This window comes from Vespa crabro, chromosome 11 (genome assembly GCF_910589235.1).
Source record: "Vespa crabro chromosome 11, iyVesCrab1.2, whole genome shotgun sequence".
Lineage (NCBI taxonomy): Eukaryota > Metazoa > Arthropoda > Insecta > Hymenoptera > Vespidae > Vespa > Vespa crabro.
Genome location: NC_060965.1, coordinates 5410047 through 5436231, shown reverse-complemented (window position 1 = coordinate 5436231; position 26185 = coordinate 5410047). Strand labels below are relative to the sequence as shown.

The following is a 26185-nucleotide window of genomic DNA, read 5'->3' as shown; positions in this document are numbered from 1 at the left end:
TTTTAAAATCATCTTAAAAATTTTTAGACTCACCTAAAGAATTCTGTTCCATCCTATATTAGTTCAGTATTATCAGTTCGTATGTTTTTTCTCGTACGTACACACACACACACACACACACACACACACACACACACACACACACACACACTCACACTCACTCACTCACTCACTCACTCACTCACACACACTCCCACACACGCACACACATACACATAACTAATATAAGTTATATTATAAATTTCGCGTATTATCTTTTTTAAACATGAAAAAAAAGATTATAGAAGGATTTACTCGATAACGAAATATATGATGAAAATATCTTGAAACATATGATACTTTAAAATCATTTTTTGCATCACGAATATCTTCAATTAAATTTCTGATAAAAAAAAAAAGATAATTCGTTAAGTTCAATTATGATTTCTTAAAAAATTGGTGGATCATCGAAATTTAATTTTTTCTTTCTCATCGTCTCTCTCTCTCTCTCTCTCTTTTTCTTAGTCTCTACCTCTCACTCTATCTCATAATCTTTTCTTCACATTTTTTCTCGCATAAAACCACCCCATCTCAATATTACTCGCTATATATTCTCTATCTTCCTTCCACCACTAGATCCTAACAATTTGCTATAGCAAGCGTAATAAAAGACGTTAGCCACGTGCACTCTACTTAATCGAGTCTTTATTCGATTATTTCGAGGCTCGAAAGCTTATATCTTAGACATATTATTATTATTATTATTATTATTATTATTATTATTATTATTATTATTATTATCATTATTATATTTAAAATAATATTAAAGTATCGATTCATTATCAAAAATATCTAAGCATCTCGTTGTAATATTATAAGTATTATTTTTCGTTTTTTCTTTATAATAAATCATTAACATTGAAATTTCTTTTATATCATATTTTCATTTATAAAAGTCTCAGAAAAAAAAACAAGAAAACAGAACGGAATTATTTATTAATTTTTCAACGATTTTGAATATATATATATATTCACATGAAAAAAATTAATTTACCTCTGGGTGTTCGTGTGTCTGGTAGAGTTAACCATAGAGGAAAGAGAATCGGTGCTACTAATATATAAGTTAGCCTCTTTTTAGGACTACTAGGCCAGCCCATGTCCAAGGCTTCTGGAGGCTCATCCTCTTCGCCCTGAAACAACATAAGAAGAAACATTTTTCTTTCTTTTTATTTTTGTTCCCTTTCATTCTTTTTCTTTTTCTTTTTTTTTTTTTTTTATTTCTTTCATATCTTCTTCCCACTTTTATTCTTATCATTCTATCTAGAATAATTCAATCACGTTGGATCGTTAACGTGACGTCTACTGAAGACCTCGTGGTCGTCAGTCAAACTTTTATCATTGAGAGTAACACACATACTCTCTTTCTCTCTCTCTCTCTCTCTCCTTCTCTTTCTCTCTCTTTTTCTCTCTTTCTCTCTTTTCTCTGTCTTTTTGAATGACAGAGAAAGAGAGAGAGCGAGAGAGAGAGAGAGAGAGAGAGAGAGAGAGAGAGAGAGAGATAGAAGCATCATGGGGTATTGTTAGAAAACACAATAAACTTGACGCCAGGGATAAGCTTCGAAAAACTGCAATCCGCGGCACAGGCACAAAGAGAGCCCGTCCCCCCCCTCTTCTTTTATTCATCCTTGGATAAACCTACTACAATAGGTTGTGTGTGATTTTACTTGAATTCTCACGACTACATCTCTTGTTTCTAAACAAATGTTTTAATCAACTGAGATACTTGAGTAAGGCACAGATAAGAATTCTCTCATTCTTATCCAAAATGATTTAATCATAGACGATTTCCGATAAACAATGGATGGAGAAATATCTTTGACTTGTTTGAAATTCAAATTAATCCGTGTCAGAAATTTTCTTAAGTGACACATCGATTAAAACAACGTCGAGATATTTTACTTTCTTTCTTTTCTTCTTTTCTTTTTTTTTTTTGAATCAAACAGAAGAAGATGAAATGATCGTTTTGTAAATCTTCTTTGACATTTCTATCATCGATTTTATTTATTTATTTATTTATTTATACAATTTTCTTTTTCTTCGTTGAATAATATTTCATATAATCGAAGTTAATTTATTTAAGCATTTAAAATTATAATTTATTTAAGCATTTTCTTTTCTTTCATTTCATCTTTTTTTTTTCTTTTTTTTTTTTTTTTGAATCAAACAGAAGAAGACGAATTGATCGTTTTTCAAAATCTTCTTCGACATTTCTATCATCGATTTTATTTATTTATTTATATATTTATTTATACAATTTTTTTTTCTTCATTCAATAATATTTCATATAATCGAAGCTAATTTATTTAAGGATTTTATAATCCGACGTGAATTATTTTCTTTTTTTTTCTTCTTTTCCTTTTTTTATTTTTTTCTTTTTTTTCCTCGTATATTTGAACATTTTCTTTTCTTTCTCTTCTTCTTTGAAATAAATATACGTATATATCTTGCTAAAGAGCTAAAGTGTTGTGAAATTGCGAGATGTTTCTAGATATGTTGAGATAGAAAGAAAAGGAGAAGGAGAGGAAGAGAAAGAGAGAGAGAGAAAGAGAGAGAGAGAGAAAGAGAGAGAGAGAGAAAGAGAGAAATATTTTAGTGGTGAACACGTGTACTCATTAAAGCGACCAAAATTGTTACATTTCTCTCTACACTTAGTGCTTTATAACACGAGGAGCGGCAATTACGCACGCGGAGACGTCGTTCGAAGGTAGGTAACGACGTGCACTGGATGCACGTGTTCGTATTCAAACCCATATAAAATAATTTCACTGGAAAGACCTATGAAGTATATTAAATGGAATAAGGAGTTATTACAAGAACCGTACAAAGTCTGATGTAATATTTTTCAATGTTCCGTTTTCTTCGTTTCTTTCCTTTTTATTATTTTTCTTTTCTTTTCTTATTTTTTGCTTTTTACTTTTCCTGAATTTTTTTGTCTTTTTTTTTGTCTTTTTTTTAAATTTATCTCCTATGTCATGAAACATATGCATATTTAGAAATTAAATTAAATAGTTAAAGATTAGTTACGCACAAATCGTAAAATAATATTAAGTAACCTTTCGATCTCTCTCCATTTATTATTTTTACAAGATAGAAGGTAACATTTATTGTAATAAAAATTCAAGAGAAATGAAAGATTAGTGAAACACAAACTGTATGAAAAAAAAAATATATATATATATTGTCTTTATTTCTACTTTCTTTTTCTTTTTTTTCTTTTTTACGAGACAAAGAATCGAAACGAAAAATTATAAGTAATGAAAGATTAACGTTCGCAAAAAAAATTTAACTCAACTTTCAAAAAACTCTTGAACTTATTTCTATACAATAAACAACATCTCCTTTAGAAACGCGAGATAAAGGAAAAGAAAAAATGAAAAAGTTCGCGACATGAATTGTAAAAATTGGAAACAATGATTTTCATTCAAAAAAAAAACAAAAAAAACAAAAAAAAAGAAACAGAAAGAAAAAAGAAAAAGGCACAATATAACGAAACAAAAAACAAAAAAAAAAACAAAACAAAGAACCCAACGATTGGTAACACAAGCTATAAAAAAAAATATGATCATATAATTTGTCTTACGAAAAATTGAAAGAACTAAATACAGATCTATCCATTAATCTTTTAATATCTTAGAAAGTAGAAATGTGATGAAATGAGAAGGCGAGGGTCATGGATCGAAAATGACCGTGGAAGAGAGTGAGTATATATGTATATATGTGTGTGTGTGTGTATATCGTTTTTGTAAAATCCGGAATTCGAGTGGAAAACCCGCCGGCTGGTGACTTTGCAACGAATGTTGGTAAGAGTAGAAAAGAAATAGCAGTGGTAGTACTAGTAGTAATACTACTACTGTTACTAGTAGTATTATTACTACTACTACTACTATTAATAGAAGAGTGCAAGTTGCAACAAATGCAACGTAGAAAATAGAAGAAGGGAGAAAGAGAAAGAGAAAGAGAAGACAACTTTGTTGGTGTAGGTTGATGTAGATTGGTGGATGATGGTAGTGTTGCCGGTTGGAGAAGGGTGTAGCCAGCATTGACCTAGATTCCGCGGTGCATTCAAAATGAAAAGGCCTTTTCGCTCATTTAGGACAAAGCGGCCGGAGGATCTCTGCCATCGGCACCAACCTGAAACCAGCAGCTAATATCAAGCCGAAAAAGATTTGGCTGGTCGATTTTTAGTCGTGAAAAAAAGCAAGAGCTTCGCTCCTCTTCGAACCGACTAAAGAAGGGGGCGAGGAGAGAAAGAAAGAGAGAGAAAGAGAGAGAGAGAGACAGAGAGAGAGAGAGAGAGAGACAGAGAGAGAGAGAGAGATAACGAGAAAACGAGTTAGAGAAAAATATTTGGAGAAGGAGAAAGAAAAGAGAATGTTTCTCGAATTAGAATTGTGATTAGGATTCATGTTCGTTCATGAAATCGTCGATTTTTAAAAATAGATTCAATATTCTTCTGATAATCTATCTATTTATCTCTCTTTCCCTCTTTCTCTCTCTCTCTCTCTCTCTCTCTTTTTTTTCATATTTCTTATTAAAAGATATTCGAACATCGTCTTTGAATTTAATATTAAATCATATCTCGTAGATGGTCCATAAAAGAGACAAAGAGGTGGCATAGTTTAGAAATAAAATTTTACAGGAAGCCTTCGGATTTCTCTTGAAATTCCAATTCTTTTTCAAGTATAAGAGTAAACTGGAATATAGCGAAACGCGAAGAATAAGGCAACAGCTGTGTGTTCTTCATGAAATAAATCATAAGGATTACATATATATATATGTAATATATATATATATATATATATATATATATATATATGTATGTATAATATAATCGTGTATATACGTATAAACTTTCTAACTGAAACAAAGACAATATCATACATAATCTTCCTTCGGTGAAAATAAGAAAGTAACGACAAATAATAGAGAAAAATTCTAAATCGTTTAACTAAAGACATGGATTGAATTTATAGATGACTGTCCTCAAATAATATATTTCTTGTTAGCGTCATCATGATCTATAACGAATTACTCGATATTTGATTTTTCATCATGACAGGTTTGACAATTTTAATAGGATCTGATAAACAACCCAGCCAAGACAGGGACCGATATCGGTCGTTACGTTTTTACAATCACCAACTGTCATACGGTTTTCCCTGAGGAAACTCACAGAAAGAGATAGATAGATAGATAGATAAATAGGTAGATAGATAGGTACATAGATATGTATGTATAAGTGTACATATATATATATATATATATATATATATATATATATAATATACATACTATATATGTATAGAACATAGTTGCTGTCTATTCGCGAAGCAGATAAAAATTTATCGATCTTTCTCTCGTACCCTCCTTTTTTTCCAAGTAACAATTGTACATACATATATATATATATATATATATACATATATAATACATACATACATATGTATATACTATATTGTACATACATATGTATGTACGACTCTTTACGTCATTCTTCGTCGTTATCTAAAAACCTATTGAACGTTTTCTTCCGAGGCAAATGCTTTTTACGTAGGCCTCGCACGCTTCGTGAACACGAGGACGAGAAACTCTATTCAAGAATTTCTTTCTAATCATTATTTAACAATCGTCATGACATCATTCTTAAAATCAATTTATTCGATTAATATCAATATAAAGAAAAATTATATTTATTTTTCTATATTTGTATCTCTATTTCTTTTTTTCATTTCTATTGCTTTTTTGTGCCTTTGTCTTTTCCTTTTTCTCATTTCTCTTCTTTCCGTCCTTTCTTTTCCCTTTTTAAAACCAACATTGTAGATAGTAATTATTATAACAATTATAAGAATCTATAAATCTTTTTATTTTCTCTCTTATTCATTCTCCTTGTTTCTTTCTCTCTCTCTCTCTCTCTCTCTATCTCTCTCTCTCTCTTTCTCTCTCTCTCTCTCTCTTTCTCTCTCTTTTTTCTTATTTCCCAAATCGATATATGTATTTGCACTTGTCCTTAGTATCTAAGTAGTACAAGGACATTATTGACCAGACAACACATGTTCCTTATCGATACTTCTCTGATTAATGCTTTCAGAAATTAAAAACAAAAAAAGAAAAGAAAAGAAAATATTAAAAAAAAAAAAGAAAAAAAAGAAAAAAAAACAAATAAAACAAAACAAAGCAAATCCATTCGAGTTTTGTTAATAAATCAACAAAATTCTTCATCAATCTTTTTTTAATTGAAAAACTAAATCAAAATAAAAGAGAAGAGAAGAGAAAAGAAAAAGAAGAAGAAGAAAAAAAGGAATAAAAAATGAAAAATAAAAAAAACGAAATATCCCTTTGATACGATGATAAGTACCGACGATTAACGTGAAAAGTAATCCCGTTCGGTTGCTCGATATAAAATGAGAATAATTGACTAGAGAATTCTAAATGCACTTTATCGATCGTTCGAAAAAATGTTAAAGGGCTGAGAAACGAGTGATTATAGCTCGTAGCTCGAATCATTCTTTATATCTCGTAGTAACGCATTTTCTTATGAGAGAAAAAAGAGAGAGAGACATACACACACGCACACAGAGAAAGAAAAAAAAAGAGAAAGAGAAAACGAGAGAGAGAGAGAGAGAGAGAGAGAGAGAGAGAGAGAGAGCACTCTCACGCAACATCGAGAAAGATATCAAGAGTTTGACGTCAAACGATGCTCTCATTTGCGAATAACGAAGCATTCTCCTCCTCTTCCTCCTCTTTTTCCCCTCCTCCTAACAACCTCCTCCTACTCTTCATACATAACGCAGTTTAAAAATAAGTTTACTTTTAATGCCTTTCAATTTGACCCAATGACCTCGTTGTCGTTAGCAAACGAATAAGCGAAGTATCCTATCCCGTTAATCTTCCTTCCCCTCTCTAACTCTCTTCCCCTCAACATTTTAACCTCCCTTTTTCTTTAACTTCTCCCTTCGCTCTCCTATCATCTTCTTCCTATCTCTCTCTCTCTCTCTCTCTCTCTCTCTCTCTCTCTCTCTCTCTCTCTCTCTCTCTCTCTCTCTCTTTCTCTCTCTCTCGGTCTCTTTTACCAATCCACCTTCATATTTCTACATACGGAATAAGAAAGAAAAAGAATGAAGATTGGTCACGTGAGACATTACGAAGGATATTTTAAGGAATCAGGAAGGAAGGAAGGAAGGAAGGAAGGAAGGAATGTTAGCAGGCGGGAAAACTATTCGAAGTACGTACTGATTGATGACATATACTGGGTGTCCTAGTTCGATCCTATAACGATTTATTAGAAAGCTATGCATTGTCTGATGTAATTAATCTCGGATCTTGGATTAGAATTTCAATGATTTATTTTTGGTCGCGTGGAACTGTTGCGTGTAAGGGAAAGACAAAGAAAAAAAAAAAGAAGAAAAAAGAGAAAAAAAGAAACGAATGAAAACAAAAGTATCGGGAAATGGAAATGAGTTACAAAAAAGAAAAAAGAAAAAAAGGGGTCAAATCGTAAATTTATTGGAGATCTATCTCGAAAAGTCGGATAATAATTATTTTAGAAATAAAACTTTTATTTTTTTAAGCCTTAGCAGTATAATTATATATATATCGTGTGTTTGTTCTCTTCTTCTCTCTCTCTATCTCTCTCTCTTCTCTCTTTCTCTCTCTATCTCTCTCTCTCTCTCTCTCTCTCTCTCTCTCTCTCTCTCTCTCTCTCTCTCTCTCTGATTTATTTGATTTTTTTTTGCTTTTATACACATGTACTTTAAATAAAACTGTTTCTCTTCGAATGTTTCGTTTGATCGATCAAATGAATCCCTTTAAAGACCTTTAAAGTGCAAAGTATTAAATAAATGAAAGTTTAAACTTCAAAAAAAGAAAAAAAAACAAAAAAAAAAAAGCAAAAAAAGAAAAAAGAGAAAAAAAAGGAAGAAGAAACGATTACTAATTAAATAATAGTGTTTAAATATAAATAAATAAATAATAAATAATAATAGTGTATAAATATAAATAGTGCTTGGATTATTAAATCAGAAATAATTTTCTTTAACTTATAGTTCGTCGTTGGCTAAAGATAAAATATATTGATATATAATATGATTAGAACAAATTATTGACACCCGGTATACATCTAAGAATTACCGATTCGAGGCCGGCGTCGAGACCGGCGGCTATACCGCCGTTTGGAAGTTCCTGAATGCCAGCTGTGGTGCCAGCAGTGGTAGTTGTCGTGGTGGTGGTCGTTGTGGTACCCTGAGAACCCTGTTGAAGTTGTAGGGTAGTCTCCTTGGAGGATGCACCGGAATAATGGGCCGCTGTCGAGGTCGCAGCACCGTTGTGAGGCCTCGTTGCATCCAGTAGCACCTTTAAAGACGCTATCGCGTGCAGCTGCGTTGCTTTTTCGTCCACCTTACCTAAATAATGTACAAGAATGTTGCAGGTTAATAAGAGCGGAGCGTAAACATACCCCATCCCCAACCCCAACCCTCTACAACAGTATTTTTCATATTGTCTATTAATCGTCATCGATAAATTTATTAGTCGATAAAAGAGGTAGAAAAAATATATTTGCTATTTGCAGTGTATTTTTTTTCCTCTCTATTTTTATTTTTATTTATTTATTTTTTTTTTATTTTTTTATTATATACATAACAATCTTATACCCGGACAGTTCGAAGGAAATATACGTATTATTTAATATAGGTATTATTTAAGAATGTAATTTAAGGATTGACATCGAAGAAAAAAAATTTTATCGATTAAATCGGTATTCTATCTCATTGGAATTAGTTTATATTAGTTTAAAGTTTGATAGAATCTTTATATTTCTTGTATCTTTCTGTTTTCTTTTTTTTTTACAATATCTCTTAAAAAGATCACTTTTTTCTAATATTTTCGACATAAGTTTTCTTTATGATCTTCCATGTTTTATAATAACAAGTTAGACAAATCTGAAAAATACTGTACTACTACATTACTCTAATCTACTCAAAACCTACCCTCGCGCGATTTTTATTGATATCAATATCAATCGCTTTAACTCTACTACCTACAAGGCCCCTTATGTTGTTAAAGGCATGCTAGGAAAAGCCATGCAAAAGCTAGCGACCGATGTAAAATATATGAAAATGATTGCTACGTTCATTATGTAAGTATTAATTATAAGTTCGTTTTATTTCAATCGATATTGAAATATTAATGATCATCCCAATATATTTACTTTATCTGTCGAATATTCTTTTCTTCTTTTTTTTCTTTTTAATAATTATTCGATCAATTAATTAAAACTTTGCCACTTCAACGAATACCCATATATATATATATATATATATATATATATATATATATATATATATATATATATATATATATAAAATATATATATATATTTTAATAATTTTTGATTCAACATTTTTATTTTCATCAGAAAAACTTTAGAAAAGTGTAACACTCCTCATTATAATTAATGTATTGTTATGATCGTTAATTATTTAAACAAATAACAAAAAAACTATTAATATATTGATAATTATGAAATAATGAAAAGTAGGATAATTCATATAAATTTGTTAAAATAGTAAAATTTTAATGCAATTTCTTTCGATGTTATGCTCAAACGAACGTGTCACTTGTCTACGACTTATGGCAGCGTGCTACGAGAACGACCGATGCTTTCCACGTGAACGACATTTAGGTTTCATCCCTTACGATCGGATTAACTCGCTCGAATCGTTTCGTGCAAAGTGTGCAAAGCTTTACTTGTTTGTTTGCTTGCTTGCTTGCTTTCTCCTAAATCCTGTTTAGAAAAAATTACTTTCGATAAATAGATATGACGATCAATGTCGAAAAATGATATGACAATTAATTTTAATTATTAAAATACTCGATGCATTAGAATTATTTGAATTATTCTACGAATTTGATAAGACAATTATCGAAGAATTTAAAATTGTTAAAACGTTTGATATTAAAATAAATTAAAATTAGTAAATTATATAGATTAACGAATTAGAATTATCAAACGTATTAGCATTAGAATTATTAGATGTAATTAAGAGATATTACTATCGTTAATTGTTCAAACATTCGTAATATTACCAATTATTAGTACTAGTTACAAAAAACAAAAAGATCTAACATATTAAATCATTATTATCGGTTGATTATTAATGTTATATTTATAAATGACAAAGCAGAGCCCTCGTAATGTCCCTTAACACGTTAAAGGTCCAAGTTCTCACGATAAGACACATGTAGACAATATATATGTATATAAATACGAATTGATCGATGTATGGATACCTATTGAGAGTCCTACTTTAATTAGTTAAACTCGAGAAACGACGGCACTTTTGCGTCTCTTTCGCTTCTAAATTTGTAACCACGTTCGTCCTTTAATCACGAGTTACCTCATTTACACGTGAACTGTCGATTATCGTTCGACCGACCGGATATCCAGCATCGTTTTAACAATATCCCTTTTCCGACTAATTGCTAAAAGCCGTTTCGTATGGACGTTGTTCAAGCGTAAAAATGAATTATAAAGTTATAAAGACGATACTTAGAATAAATATCTAATTATACATATACATATACACGCACACATATATTTGTATATATATGTCATGTATGAATCAGAGAAATTAATATTGAAAAATGATTTTAAATTTTCGAATGAATATTTCTTTATCATATTTAATTTCATATTCATACGTATCAAATCGATGACAATAAATTAATAGAAATTTTGTCATACTTTATATTTAAATAAATAAACAATCAATTCAATACATTTTTGTTAACACTTTTCCCAATTGCTCGTTGGTTAGATCTTAACAAAAAAAAAAATACAAATCTTTAACTCACTTTAGGATCGTTCAATTTTTATGAATATTTGTAGGTTCAGTATTAGATAACATTGGTTTAAACAAATTCACTATTAATTAAAACCAAAAAACAAAAATCTTAGAATATTTCTTTCATTAATAGTACATAGGTCTGTATATACACATATATATATATTATCGGATGATTTTGTTTCTATCAACTAATGTATTGTTTCTAATTAATAAGAAGAGAGTATGCCAGAGAAATTTTGTTTTGCATTAAAATCGATCAGATGATATTCACTCATTGATAATCCTGTGTATATAATTTCTATTAATAAAGAATAGAAATCTCTCTCTCTCTTTAGTGACGAAGAAAATTTACCTTTAATAAGATATCTAATTTTCTTAAAGTTTCATCTGATTGTATTCGAGTATACGACCTTGTAACTATCAGCCCTATTCTATTCAACATTCTCGTGTAACACGTTTCGAAGAATATCGAGGATACTCTACTTTCAGTTCGCTTCTCTCATGGAACAACTGTAAGAAGTTTCGAATTTGTCAGTTACTATGACTCGTTCAAGCTTCATCCAATCCTTACTTTGCTAAAAGAAAAACAATCTAAGAGAAAGAGAGAGAGAGAGAGAGAGAGAGAGAGAGAGAGAGAGTGAGAGAGTGAAGAAGAAAAGAGAAATCAACGATGCGAGAAGGAAATGCTAAAGAATTCTGACGTGTTTGAACAACGTGAAAATATCTTAAAATCGCACAATACAGTTCTATACATAGTTTCTAATGTATCGACATTCTGAAAATATTCTTTAATGCTTTTCCCTGATCCTATAAAGATCGTCGAAAATGAATAATTTTTCGAACAATGTTTCAATTCGTGGATTGTTGAAATACAAACAAAAAAAAAAAAAGAAGAAAGAAGGAAGGAAAAAAAATGGACTTATTAATGTATCTTAAGAACAAATCGATGTAGAACACACACTCAGAGAGAGAGAGAGAGAGAGAGAGAGAGAGAGAGAGAGAGAGAGAGAGAAAGAGAGAGAAGTTCTTTGTATTGTTCTTTAAAGAGCTCGAAAAGGTATCTAATTCGCCAGTTACCCTTCCTTGTAGAAGTTTCGACCAATCGCACATCCGGCCAATCCTTGTTGAGATTGGTGGTGGTGGTAGTGGGTGGTGTTGATAGTAGTAATGGCAGTGGTAGTAGTGGTAGTAGTGGTAGTAGTAGTAGGTCAAACACAAAAAGCCAACGTGAGAGTGGCCTTCATCCCTGAAGGTATGAACGAGGCGAGAAAAGAAAGACGTAGAACTCTAGTCAAGATGGCAAAGCACGATGAACATATACATATATATATATATATATGTATATATGTATGTATGTATGTATGTACATGTATATTATGTATATGTATATATATATATATATATATATATATATATATACAGCATACATATATGTTTGTATTTATGTATATGTTTTGTATCGACTTCTAAGTTCGACGAAAAAAGAAAAAAGAAAAAAAGACAAAGATGCCAAGAAAAAGACAAAGACAAAGAGAAAGAGAGAGAGAGAGAGAGAGAGAGAGAGAGAGATGAGAGAGATGAGAATGAGAGATAAAAAAGAAAAGGGTTAACACGTCTCTCGACCAAAAAGAATATGGAGCTTGATAAAAATTTGAGATTCCAAATCTAAGGAAATAAAAAAAAAAAAAAGAAAGAAAGAAAGAAAGTAAAAAAAAAGAAAAACAAAAGAGAAAAGAAAACGAAAGGGAAAGAAATTAAGAAAGTGACGACGACTAGTTGATTAACGAGAAGGAAAAATTAATTAAACGAAGAAGACGTAACGTTTCCTCCTCCTCCTTTATCTATTTTTTCACTTTTTTCTTTCCCTCTTCTTCTTCTTTTTCTTCGAGAGAGAGAGAGAGAGAGAGAGAGAGAATCGTTAGTCGCATTTTCTCAAGCACTCCGACAAGCGAGAGGTAAAAAGTAATTGGATTTATTAGCACGTTCTCGAGCCGTTCTCTCGTTATTTTCGTCTTTATTTTCTGTAACGTAATATACTTCTCACAATGATGACGACAGGTATGGTCAAAGGAACCTTGAAAATATCGTTTCCTTGGTTAATGATAAATATTGTTTTAACCGACATCCGATTCGATCCCTTTAGTAATTATAGATAATCCTTACTCGAAGATGGTTGATTCTCAACTGACAAATGTCCTCTTATCGTGTATTATAAGACAGATGAGAAATAACATTTCTCTCGAGTCGATGAACATATATATATTCTTCTATTTTGATATTACACATAGTACTACGTATTTACGTTAGGTTAGTATAAAGGTATATCAATGACATAAACGTATGTAGAAAATAAACACAATTGTGCGAGTAGATTTCAATGGAAATGTTATTAAAAAAAAAAAAAAAAAAAAAAAAAAGTTAAAGTATATTATTATGAAATAAGATTTTCCTTTTTTTCTGTTTCTTTTCTTCGTTCTTTTTTCTTTTCTCTTTTTTTTTTTTTTTTTTTTATTTATATATAAACGTTCAAACGTCGCAAACGTAAATTGCTTGAAAGATTTGTGAATTGTTGTTAGAAATAAAAAAACAAAAAGCAAAAGAAAAATTGAAGATAAAACAAAAAAAAAAAGAACGAAAAAAAACGAAACAAAGGAACGTAGAAAAAATAAACGTCAATCAGAATTTTTGATATTTGATCGTTAAATGGTAGAAACTAAAAACGACATATCGATCTTTAGATATCCGGTAATTTTATTCCCAAGAGTATCGAATTTTACGAAGGCCTCGCGTGGGCACAAGAGGCTAATTCTAATGCAAAAGTCCGTTTGATTGATAGACTAAACCTAACATTTGCCGCCTTCGTACAACATCAATTGCAAGTACTACTTGCTCTTAAAACGAATGCTCGCACACTACAATGCCCCGTTCTTCGTGAACTATTATATATATATATATATATATATATATATATATATATATATATATATATATATATTTAAATATATATATATATATATATATACTACTACTACTATTACTAACACTATTTCGACGTTCTATCAAGGTAAGCACTAGTTTTGTTTTCTTGCCGTAACTATGAGTGCGTCTGAAGTACGAACGAAGAACTTTTCACTCTTGCAATGCCGACGATCTTAAATTAAAAAAAGTAGAAAAGGTTTTATTGGCTTACCTTGTCAGAGTTATGATCCGAATTAAATGAATTATATATATATATATATATATATATATATATATATATATATATATATCTCTTTCTCTCTCTTTTCCTCCGTCTATCTTTCTAAAGATTAACATTAATTATTAAGATCATCTAAATATCATACAAAAGTTATTAATTATTAATGCCGGGATATTTATTAATAAATGCAATTAATATGAAAATCAAGGTGCATTTAATTGTAATATTAAGTTAGATCAGATTAGTATAATCAAGATTTTATCGGTCATCCTTGTCAAAGTTATCATTCAATTTAAATGAAATAATACCCATCTCGAACATTTTTCAATTATTAATATTATCGAAATATCACGAGTTATTAATTATTAATGAGATTTATTAATAGAAAGTAATTAGTAATGGAAATTAAAATATATTTAATTGTATCATCGATTTTGATCAGATTAGATTAATCGAAATTTTATTGGTTATCCATGTCAAAGTTATTATCATCCAATTTAAATTAAATAACTCCTTCTCTTTCTTTCTCTCTTGGAACATTTTTTTTAATTATTAATATTGTCTAAACATCATAATTAAGTAATTATTTATCAGGATAATTAATATAAAAACTATTAATATGAAAATAAAATAATATTTAATTGATAGATTAGATTAGAGTATTCCATTATACTTGTTTAGTAGATAAATAGAAATGTTGAGTAAGTAAATGTGATAGATAAAATAGACAATGGAAGCTAATGAAAGAGAAAGAGAAAGAAAGAGAGAGATAGATAGACAGAGAAACAGAGAAAGAAAGAGAGAGAGAGAGAGAGAGAGAGAGAGAGAGAGGGAAAGAGATAAGTAGCCGAAAAGCAATTAGTTGTAATTAACTACGTAAATAGAGATCGTAGGAAACTCCTGAGGTTCAGGCTTAAACCTCAAAGAGCATTTCGCTCACTAAGTTCAAACTGTTCAAAGTAAATTGCACACAAGTTAGGGAACACCTTGGCTTCGTTTGTTAACATTATTCCTCAGAGATAGATAGATAGAAAGATATGTGGATAAGTAGAGAGAGTAAGAGACAGATAGACAGAGAGAGAGAGAGAGAGAGAGAGAGAGAGAGAGAGAGAGAGAGAAAGAGAATGAAGAAGTGTCATCTCAAGCGTTGATTTCGGCAATAAATGTTAAGACACTCGACGTGTTCGCTTATGCGAATGGAAAGTAGTCACTAGAGATCGAGTATAAACTCGTGTTGAAAATCTATTGCGATATATTATTTTAAACACATTTATGAGTATTTGAAAGTATATAGGAATATATATATATACAAAAAATTATTATTACTGAAGAAACTATATATATTATATTAAATATTAAGTAAATTTTACTTCGATTAATTATTAATAATCAGATGTATATTTAATTATTAAATAGTAATAAATGGAAGTGAATTTTTCTTGAATGGGTCCTTTTTCCTTTTTCTTTTTTTTTTTTCTTTTTTTTCTTTCTTTTCTTTCTTTCTAGTTCACTCATCTTCTTGAGTCTGTGTACGTGAATTTTACTATTTTAATCAATCGTATATACTGATTCTTATTCAACGGAACAAATCCATTTGTCTATTGTTCTCTAGATTTTCTTTTTTTAGTCCTATCCTTCGTTACATTCGTCGACTCCGTTCATCGTATGCTAACGAGAAACGTCGAGAAGGATGTAGAAAAAAAATTCGCATGAATGGAGAAAATAGAGGTCACGAGGAAAAGAAAAAGAATGAAAAGGAAGGAAAGAGAGAGAGAGGGGGGAGGGAGGAAGGGGGAGGGGAGGGGAAGAGAGAAAAAGGATCGCTGTTTGTCGTTCGACGATCCGTGAAAATTTCATTTACATATTACAATGTACAGCGTGAATCAAGGTAACACGATTAGATGGTAATTAATCCAAGAACATCGTCAAGTCGATGAATTTTGAAAATTTTCTTTCGAACGATCTACCTTGTATTCGATTATTTGTACCTTTTTTTATTTTATCTATTTATTTATTTATTTATTTATTTTTATTTTTTTTTTTTTTAATAAATCAGCTTACTACGCTCAATTCATTTTTTTTTCAATTTTTTTTATCTCATCTAACATGATTCACCCTATATAGATAATTTATCCCTTTTATACATGTACACATACGCGGATATCATATGATTAAACTTCACCCCAGTTAAGATTTTGGAACTTGTAACTCTTAACTCGTTACAAAGCCAGTAATCATGGCTGCTCGAAAAATTTTCAGATAAATGTCACTTACTTTACTAGACGAACATAACGAACATTTGCTAAAGTACAAACTCTCGTAGTTTCTTTTTCTTCGTGACCTCACTCTCTCTCTCTCTCTTTCTCTCTCTCTCTCTCTCTTTTTCTGATTGGTTTACATTCCGCATGAAAGATTTCACGTCTAAATGTGGAACTGACACTTTAATAACGACGGATTAAAGTCAGAGAGCAGATCTACTCTACGAAAAGTCCAAGTCGATTGGTTGGAAAATTAGAAAAGTAGGCAGGTTACCTTTTTCGATCTATGTAATTACTTAACGTTGCGTTACGTCATTCTTGAGATCTCCAAAAAAAAAAAAAAATAGAAAAAAGATAAAGAAACGATAATTAATAAGGCATTCACGAGGGTGTCACGAAGTGTCAGATTTATTGTTCAATAAATTTATCTTTTTTATTATTATTATTATTATTATTATTATTATTATTATTATTATTATTATTATTATTATTATTATTATTATTATTATTATTTTCCATCTCCTCCCTTCCCCCGAAATTTCTCAATCTTTCTTGAGTTTATTTCGATTTTTTTTTAAGTGATCAAGTTTTAATAAGCGAATTAAAAAATATTTTATGATCTTTATAAAAAAGAAAAATGTTCGCTGTCAAACGAACGTGTTTTACGAATTAAAAAAAAAAAAAAAGAAAAGAAGAAAAAAAAAGAAAAAGGAAAAACGCGAAGAAAATAATTGAATCCAAATATTTTTTGGATTTCGCAAAACTTTTGTTTACAATGTATGACTTCATAAAAAGAGTAACAGACAAAAAAAAAGAAATCTTTACAAGTAAATGAACACATTGTACGATTTCAAAAAAGAATTCTTCTTTACTTGAATGAATATATTGTACAATTTCGAAAAAAGAAAAAGAAAAGAAAGAATGACAAGATAATAAATAAAATTTCAATCGATAATTAAAATTGACATTACTTAACATGGGACACACCTATCCACCTTCCTCCCCCTCCCCCTACACACACATATATATATATATATACACATACGTAAAGAAGAATTTATTTGACAATGACTGTTGATTTGAAAGTGGAACGTCTCGTGGCCTAGACTAAAAGCATCGACCGAGAAGAGTCTAACGTTGTAAAAAGGACTGAAAAAGGGTTGGGGGGAGGGGGAAGGGGGGAGGTTGAAATCTGGATTAAATAGGAGCTCCGATCGGCTTACCACAGGATCGTTGGCGAGAGCTACTTCCTTCAAATTCAACCCTCTTACCTCTTCTTAACTCTAAAAAAAGGATAGGCCAAAAAAAAAAGAAAAGAGAGAGAGAGAGAGAGAGAGAATTTTGTCGGTGACAGTGTTATCTCGAATGTCAGCACAGCGTGGTGTCTCGATGACGTTAAAGGCATGAAGTTAAAGGAAGGGAAAAGGAAGGCAAGCCCACGAGAACGTGGATTCGCTAGTTTCGATCGATACACGAAGCTTTCTAGGTCAGGGTCCCGATACACACAGTTATACACACACACACACACACACACACACATATATATATATACAAGCACGCATACAGAGAGAAAGAGAGAGAGAGAAAGAGAGAGAGAGAGAGATAGGCACGAACACAGATACAAAGATAAATCCACTACTACTTTTCCGGATGTACTCAAAACGCGTTTTACAAATTCGTTTGAGCTACGAAAAGCTACAGAATATTCATCTCTGTCAATGCGTCTTATTTCTATTTATCAATTCGTCATTCGTTCTCGTTTCATTCCTTCTCGATGGTCTTCGTGAAAATGTCGTTGACGAAGGGAGAAAAAAGAAAAAAGAAAAAAAAAAGAAAAAGAAAATAAGAAGAAAATAGGAAATACATCTAGTCTCCTCTGTTTTTTTTTTCTTTTTTCTTTCATTTCCTTTTTTTCCTTTTTTCTCTCTCTTTCTCTCTCTCTTTTTTTTCCTTGTTTTTTTATTCTCCTTCTTCCCATCGGAAAGAGATCACTTCCCGAGCGTTTTTCACTCTCTCACGGATATGTCTGTGTACACACATTCTCTCTCTCTCTCTCTCTTTCTCTCTCTCTCTCCCCTTCCCTCCCCCCCCTCTCCCTCTCTCTCTCTTTTAACAGGTATTGAACATTTCCCACGCAATCGAGATTAATGACGTGCTTTCACGAGAAGATTCTCTTCCACTTTCGTGGTAGACGAAAAGGGATGGGGTGAATAGAAGGGAGAGATAGAGATAGATACACCTGTGTATGTATGCGTGTATATATATATATATATAGATAGACAGAAATAAAGAGAAGGCATACGAAGGAATAGAAAGAGAACGAAGAACTCGTCAATATATGTTACTTCCGCATGGTTTCATGTTCTCCTCAACTCGGATACGTAGAATCGTTCCTGAGAAGATTCTCATGAAAGCTTTGTCTAATTGACGATCGGCCTTTTCTTTTTCACGACAGCCTGACCTGACCCATTTATATAACCACCACCACTACCACCTTCCTCTTAATACGTTAAACCGACTCCAAAATCAATTTTATCTAGAGATTACATACATAATCTAACTCCTAGGTGGATTAAGATTTCTATTTGGCCAATACGAGACGAAATTTATTCCCTTGTTATTCGAATTTTTGATTAAATTCTATTTAATTTATTATTGAATTTACTGACCTCCTTCTATTCCACAATATACATGATACGTAATATTATTTTTCATATTTTGTATTGTGTCATTTCAATAAAATGAAATTTAATTTTTATATTATATATATATATATATATATTCATTAATTAATAAAAAAGAATTCTAATTAATAAAAAAGAAAAAAAATGTAGTGTATTTAAAAAAAAATTAATAATAAAGTTTTATATCTTTTTAAATTTACAAGATCAAAGTAATTCGAAAGTTATTTTAGTCTATTCAAATTTTCGATCAAATTCAATTCTTTAAGTCTGTATTTTAAGATTATTGACCTTCAATATATGTGATGTATAAAATATATATGCTATGTATATATATTTTGAATTATATAATTTGTGATTAGATATAAACGTGTCTTTTTTTAGTATTTAATAATATTGGTTAAGAAATATTTAATAATTTTTTAATACAATATAAAAAATATACACAAAAAGAATATATATATATATATATATATATATATATATATATATATAGTTTTTCAGAAAATAAATAAAAATTTTATATTTAATATTTGCAACATCATAGAAATCTGATTTATTTAATTCAATATTTATCTTGGAATGAGTACATAAGTGTACATCTCGGTAACAAACTAGAACATAATGGGATCGCATGGACGGTTACAAATTTCATAAAGGCGTTACAAAACTTTCCCAATTATATCTTGAAAATGATCGTACTCCGACTCTCGTTGGTTCGTTATATATATGTATATATATGTATATATATATATATGTATATTCATATTTACATATGTACATACATATATATATATGTATACATATATAACATACTTTGTACGAGACTCGTTATTCAAAAGCTCAGAAAGCTCAGCTGACGTTTATTATCGTAGTCGAACGAAAGACAGATATAAAAGAGAGATTGTATAGGGTTGAAATTGCGAAAGGTTGCATTTTCTTTCGTCAGGGTTGAATTTTAATCTACGCTTTTTAAACGCTCGTCGATAAAATGGCGAATATACACAACAATCTTGAAATATACGAGGGTAATATATATATATATATATATATATATATATATATATATATATACACATATACATGTGTACAATGTATATATATATATATATATATATATATATATATATATATATATACAAGAACGTAAATGATTTATATAATGAATTAAAATCATTGAATTCGCGATTATGAATCAACGTTTTATTGAAATTGGGGGAAGGACTAAAATATTTTTTTATAAATTGTTATTCTAATTACATACCGATAATAATCCAGTTAACTCGATTATAATTCCATTCAAATCAAATATAATCGATATATATATATATATATATATACGTAAATAAATAATTAAAAAATTAATAGATCAAAATCATTATAGCAAAGATCAAAAAATATATGCGTCGATCGAGAATTAAAACTGGATTATTATTAATTCAAAGAGAATATAATAAAAGTCAAGGGGTCTCTACGCAACGATCTACGGGAATTTGAAAAAAAGAAAAAAAATCCTTCTTCGATAATACAACAGTACTTACTACTCATGATAAAAATAAAAGAAAAGATAAAAAAAAAGACAAAAAGAGAAAAAAAAAATATATATATATATATATATATATGTATATGTACCTGGTAAAGTCGACCGATGACAACTTTCAAGATGCTTTCGAACGAACAAACGCAGCGTGCTGTACGTTTGCGCAGAACTGCGTAAGCTCAGAGCGTCGTAGGATAAAGATTTTGGAACGAGGATGAGGTGATTCAAAAAGAAAAAAAAAGAAAGAAAGGCAAAACAAAAAAGGAGGGTAACAAAGAAGACAAATAAAAAAAAAAGAAAAAAGACTAGATAGAGATAGACGGATATATACAGATGGACAGATAGACGGATGAGGATAGAGAAAAGGTAAAAGAGAAAGTGGGGTATATAAGAAAAAGTGTGAGATAGAGATAGGAATGAGTACAAAAGAAGGTAAAAGGCAGTAAAAGAGAGAGAGAGAGAGAGAGAGAGAGAGAGAGAGAGAGAGAGAGAGAGAGAGAGAGAGAGATAAAAACAGACATATAGACAGATAAAAAAGAGGAGGTAGTAGAGGTAAAGAAGAAAATCTCAAGAATGAGAAAAGATGAAGTAAGAAGAAGTAGGTGAGGAGGAAGAAGAGAAAAAAAGAACTATGACAACGATAACAACAATAACAAAAAAAAAAAGAGAAAGAAAGAAGAAGAAGAGGAAGAAGAAGGAGAGAAAAAAGGAAAGAAAAAAAAACGAAAAGAAAAGAAAAATTAGAAAATATAGAGCGTGCATTGTTTTAAGCAAAAAGCAAGAAAGCTGGCAAGCGAGAGTGATAGAGTGTGGAGTTGGTATACCGGCGCGGGACTGACCGTCGTGGAGCGGATCGATCGTATGGATCATAAGCTGTAGTAGGCCGTGCCTGAACTTGGCGTGGCTCTCCCTGGTCGAGTGAGATGATGGAACCTGTTCGCAGCCCTGTCCTGTTGTACCGGCACCTCCACCAGCACCGCTGCTACTTCCACCCCTGCTGCTACTGCAGCCAGCATCCCCTGTTCCTGGCATACCGCTACTCCCGCATGCACCCGATACACCACCCACGCTCGTCTCGCTACTGTTGGTTGCATTCGGATGCTGCTGAAACACAGTAGACCTCTCTTAGTCAGCTACCACCTTTTTTGTTTTTTTTGTTTTTTTATTTTATTTTATTTTACTTTCTTTTCTTTTCTTTTTTGTTTTTTTTTTTATTTTATTTATTTATTTCCTTTTTTTATTTTTTATTTTTTTCTTTCTTCTCTCTCTTCTTTTCTCACTTCTCACTTACCCAAGATATTTCGTTATTTTTCTTTTTGTCTTCTATCATATTTACACGGAATATCATTTATATTAATATTTTTTTAAGATTCTATTTCAATATATATCCAATTGAATGTATTCGTTGTATATTACGATTGATTTTTTTATAGATACACATTTGTTTGGTTCGATGATTTCCTTTCTCTCTCTATCTCTCTCTCTCTCTTTCTCTCTCTCTCTCTCTCTCTCTCTCTCTCTCTCTTTGTTCTTTAATTCGAAGTGAATCATCGTGATATCATCGGGACGAATGTATCTTTATTTCTTTTTTTTTTTCTAAAGAAAAAAAATTTGAAAAGAAAATATTTACTTGCTAATCAAAGGATTAATAAATTAAATAGAAATTTATTCCTTTATATTATTACTTCAACTTACTGCCGATAGGTTAAGATTTATTGAAAATTTTGACTTTTATCCTATTTCAATGCGATTGGACGATATTGAAATTATTTATCAACCAATCAATACTTCGGCATTAATTTATAATCTTATGTATGGTCATTACTATCAATCACCTCATGTATATAAAGGTTAAGAGTCATTGAAATTTTAAATATAATTTTACTTCAACGATGTGTTCTATGACAAAAGCTCATCTACAAATAATATTAAAATTATTTCATCATCAATCACAAATGATTAATAATCAAATACAAATTTATGATCTTTAAGTTATCGTCCCAAATATTCAAAGTTCGAGAGTTATTTAAACTTTGCTTTTAATTTTATTTCAATGGACACGTACTACGTATGATAAAAATTTTTTTGATTGATTCCATTAATATCGAAAATTATTTACTAACTGATAAACATTCTAATGCAAAATTTATTATCTTAATTATCATATATCGTCGATAACCGTATATAGGATCATTTATAAATTATTTCTTTCTCCCGGACTCTATTTCATTTTATTTCATTTTTTAAAAATTATCAATAAACAAAACGTTATGATAAAATTTACTTATATATTCTAACTAGCTTCTATTCGACATTATATATATATATATCAGACGATTTTATTTAATATTAAATTTCACGAATAAGAGAAAATATCGAAATTGTTGTTCGTCCAAAAATATTTTTTGCTCTCTCCTTCTCCTTTTCGAATAGAAACTAGTTAGAACATATAAGTAAATTTTAACATAACGTATTGTTTATTGATAATTTTTAAAAAATTAAATAAAATGAAATAGAGTCTGAGATATACGATGTATATATAAAAAACGTTTGGAGAAATGAAATAAATATGGGAGAGTTAATATAGGCAAGGTCAAAGTATTACGACTCTCTCCCTCTCTCTCTTTCTTTCATTTTATCTCTTTATCTGATATCTTTTTTTTTTCTTTCATTTAATTTTTACTTTCAAGTCTATCGATGCTGAAATTACGAAATACGAAATTATTCAAACCCGAATACATTCTCTTTATCAGCGCGACGTGTTAATGAACTTTCTAATTAACGGAGACCACCCTACGAGTAACCACCTTCGAAATGAACCGATTTGAATCTCTTGCATGGGATCTATCGTTATAGGATACTCAACTAACACATATCATTAAATTGAACGTTGTTTGGTACTAGTAATCCCTCCTCCTATGGTATAATTAACTAACTAACTATTAGCAATTTAGTTTTATCTGAAATAATATTATCGAATTATACGATCATTCGAATTAATTTAATGTTTATTAACATTAATTAGACATGTCACTTTGAAGTATTAAAGTATTATGTAAATAATTGATCTATCGTTTTTACGATCTTAAATAGAGAAACAAACAACAATATAATTTCAAATTCAAATCTAAAATATTAAAAGAATTTTCAAAATTATTAAATAGTTAATTATTTATTTAATTTGACATAGTTAATTTATTTTCGCCATCACTTTGATCGACATTCGTTATGTAAGTTTATTTGATTTCATTACACGAGAATCATTCGTATTGCTATAATTCATGATGAATTATTAATTAAATTCTAGGTAATATCGTGAAATTCGTGATGGTAATGGGAAATATTTAAATAGTTTTAAAAAGAAACAAATAATAATTTTTGTTACAATTATTCATTGTTTATTTTTCCATTATCGAATTGTAAAATATCTTCAATGATATGAAGAATATGATATACATACATATGTACATCTAATATTTATACATATGTATGTTCACTATATGTAAATAACAAACATGCGTATATTATATCTAATTTATACAGTAGATATGATCGTTAAAGTGTTCATTAGTGTACATTCTAATTATTTCATATCTTTTTACAAGGATTTCCAATCAACAAGAATGAAAACTCTTTCAACTCTTTCTTGTTATAGATTTCTATTGAGACTAATAACAAAAACGAGTTAGACGTAAGTTTTAATGTTTACCATTAATTGCTCTTTGAAACTATGACGATAATATTAATTATATTATTACCACTGCAAAGAAATACCTAATTAGAGATACTTTTTCCTTCCTATACAAATAAATAAATAAATAAATAAATATATTGCATATATTCATTATGAATAATGCATATATATCTATACACAAACAAGAAAATATATTTAAAAAAATATATATATATATATATAAAAGTATTAAAGATTTGTCATTTAAGTGATATACTTTCAGATATACAAATTGATAGATGAATATATAACATAATAAGTCGATAAAATTGTAAGATACAAATTCCATCGTTCGTCCTTCGATTATTGCTGACTATTCTTTAGCTCGAAGCGATGTTTGTTCTCATTCTAAAATATTGTATAGTAGGTAGACGGTATTATATATCCTTTAGTATCTCCCTTTTTGCCACGTTCCTACGAATACTGGGTCGAGTGTCGATGAGTGCAGACGTGGCCTACGAAACTAAGCAATCTCTCCTCTTTTTCTCTCTCAGCTCTCTCTATCTATCTATCTCTCTTTCTGTCGCACTCACTTTCATTTCTAACATCGGGATACTTGCCAAAAAAAAGAAAAAAATAAAAAAAAATAAAAAAAAAAAAAGAAGAGAAAAAAATGTCGAAAGCGAAGAGTTGCGTTGGGCATTGTCGTATTTAAAAGGATATCCACGTACATATGTGTATACACGTGTTTCTCGAGAGTGGCATACTTCAAAGTAATGACACTACAGTTTTAACTCGCTTATCAAATCGTCGTTCCTATCGCTATATCCTCATATCTTACTATACACGTTTAATGTAAAGCTTCCTTTTTTTGATAGACATAAAAACATAACACACGGATAAGGATCTTCACTATTACCAAACAAGTTATAATATCGTCAAAGTGATCGTGACGAGATGATAACATGTTCCGTAAGTATTTTACTATTTATACTTTATAAACTGTATTACAAGTACGTACTTAGTTACTTTACATATGTATGTACATACATATGTACATATGTATCTACGCATCGAGTAATTACAAAGTATATTGGATGAGTATATAAAGTGTTTAGATAATAATGACCCTTGAAAAATTGACCTTGTCAGACTAACATTCTCTCTCTCTCTCTCTCTCTCTCTCTCTCTCTCTCTCTTATATCGATCATTCGTACAATTTCCTTCTTTGTTGTTTTAATGATACATACGTATATACATATGTATACGAAATGTAAATAAAAGTGATTAGAACGTTTTATTTTTTATTTTATTGCTCGTCTTTCTTATTCTCTTCTCTTTTTACTTTTTCTTTTTCTTTTTTTTTCTTTTTTTTCTTTTTTTCTTTTCTTTTACACGTCCATCAACACAAAGTTATTTAATTATAATTATAAAGGCAATGTTCTTTTTATCATTTTCTTTTTTCCTTTCTCTTTATTTTTCTTAAAACCTTGTAATTACTTACATACTTGGTTATATTTAACCTTCATATTAAAATTTTATCGCTACGCTCATGGATCGAATAGTATCGGAGATCCATTATCTTAACTACAAATTATAATTGAATAGTTGCTTAAACAATTACGTGTCAGGTATTCCAATGTTCTAACAGATAATTTCCTCGATCTTCGATAAAGTTTTCTATGCTATCGTGTTGAATGCGTTTGGAGTTATTACTCGAACTAAGCATAACGGAACGATGTTAGATACTAATTGTGAATAGATGTCATTGTTTACAGAGAAGCCTTGAGGAACTTGTGTGTTTATAAAAGATAGACAAGGACAGAAACAGAAAAAGAGGGAGAGAGAGAGACAGAGAGAGAAATAGAGAATGAAAGATAAAAGATAAATTGTTTAGATAAACACTTTCGACAAATTTAGACGAGTTAAGGTAACTCACATCACACATACT

At 30.0% G+C, this 26185-nt stretch overlaps 1 protein-coding gene across 8 annotated transcripts in view; it reads right to left on the bottom strand.

Annotated features, from left to right (window-relative positions):
* The window catches only part of LOC124428174 (sodium/potassium/calcium exchanger Nckx30C), an 80185-nt gene that overhangs the window by 34860 nt on the left and 19140 nt on the right, over positions 1–26185 (bottom strand). For 4 of the 8 annotated variants that reach the window (XR_006943101.1, XM_046971936.1, XM_046971929.1 and 1 more), the window contains 3 exons: positions 21386–21665; positions 8167–8438; positions 1034–1169 (listed from right to left, as the gene is read on the bottom strand). Coding sequence is in view for 7 of the 8 variants with exons in the window: in XM_046971936.1 (XP_046827892.1) it covers positions 1034–1169; positions 8167–8438; positions 21386–21665 (688 nt within the window). In the remaining variant the exon portion in view is untranslated. The remainder of the gene's footprint in view (positions 1–1033; positions 1170–8166; positions 8439–21385; positions 21666–26185) is intronic. The other 4 variants (XM_046971930.1, XM_046971934.1, XM_046971931.1 and 1 more) reach the window with 3 other exon arrangements.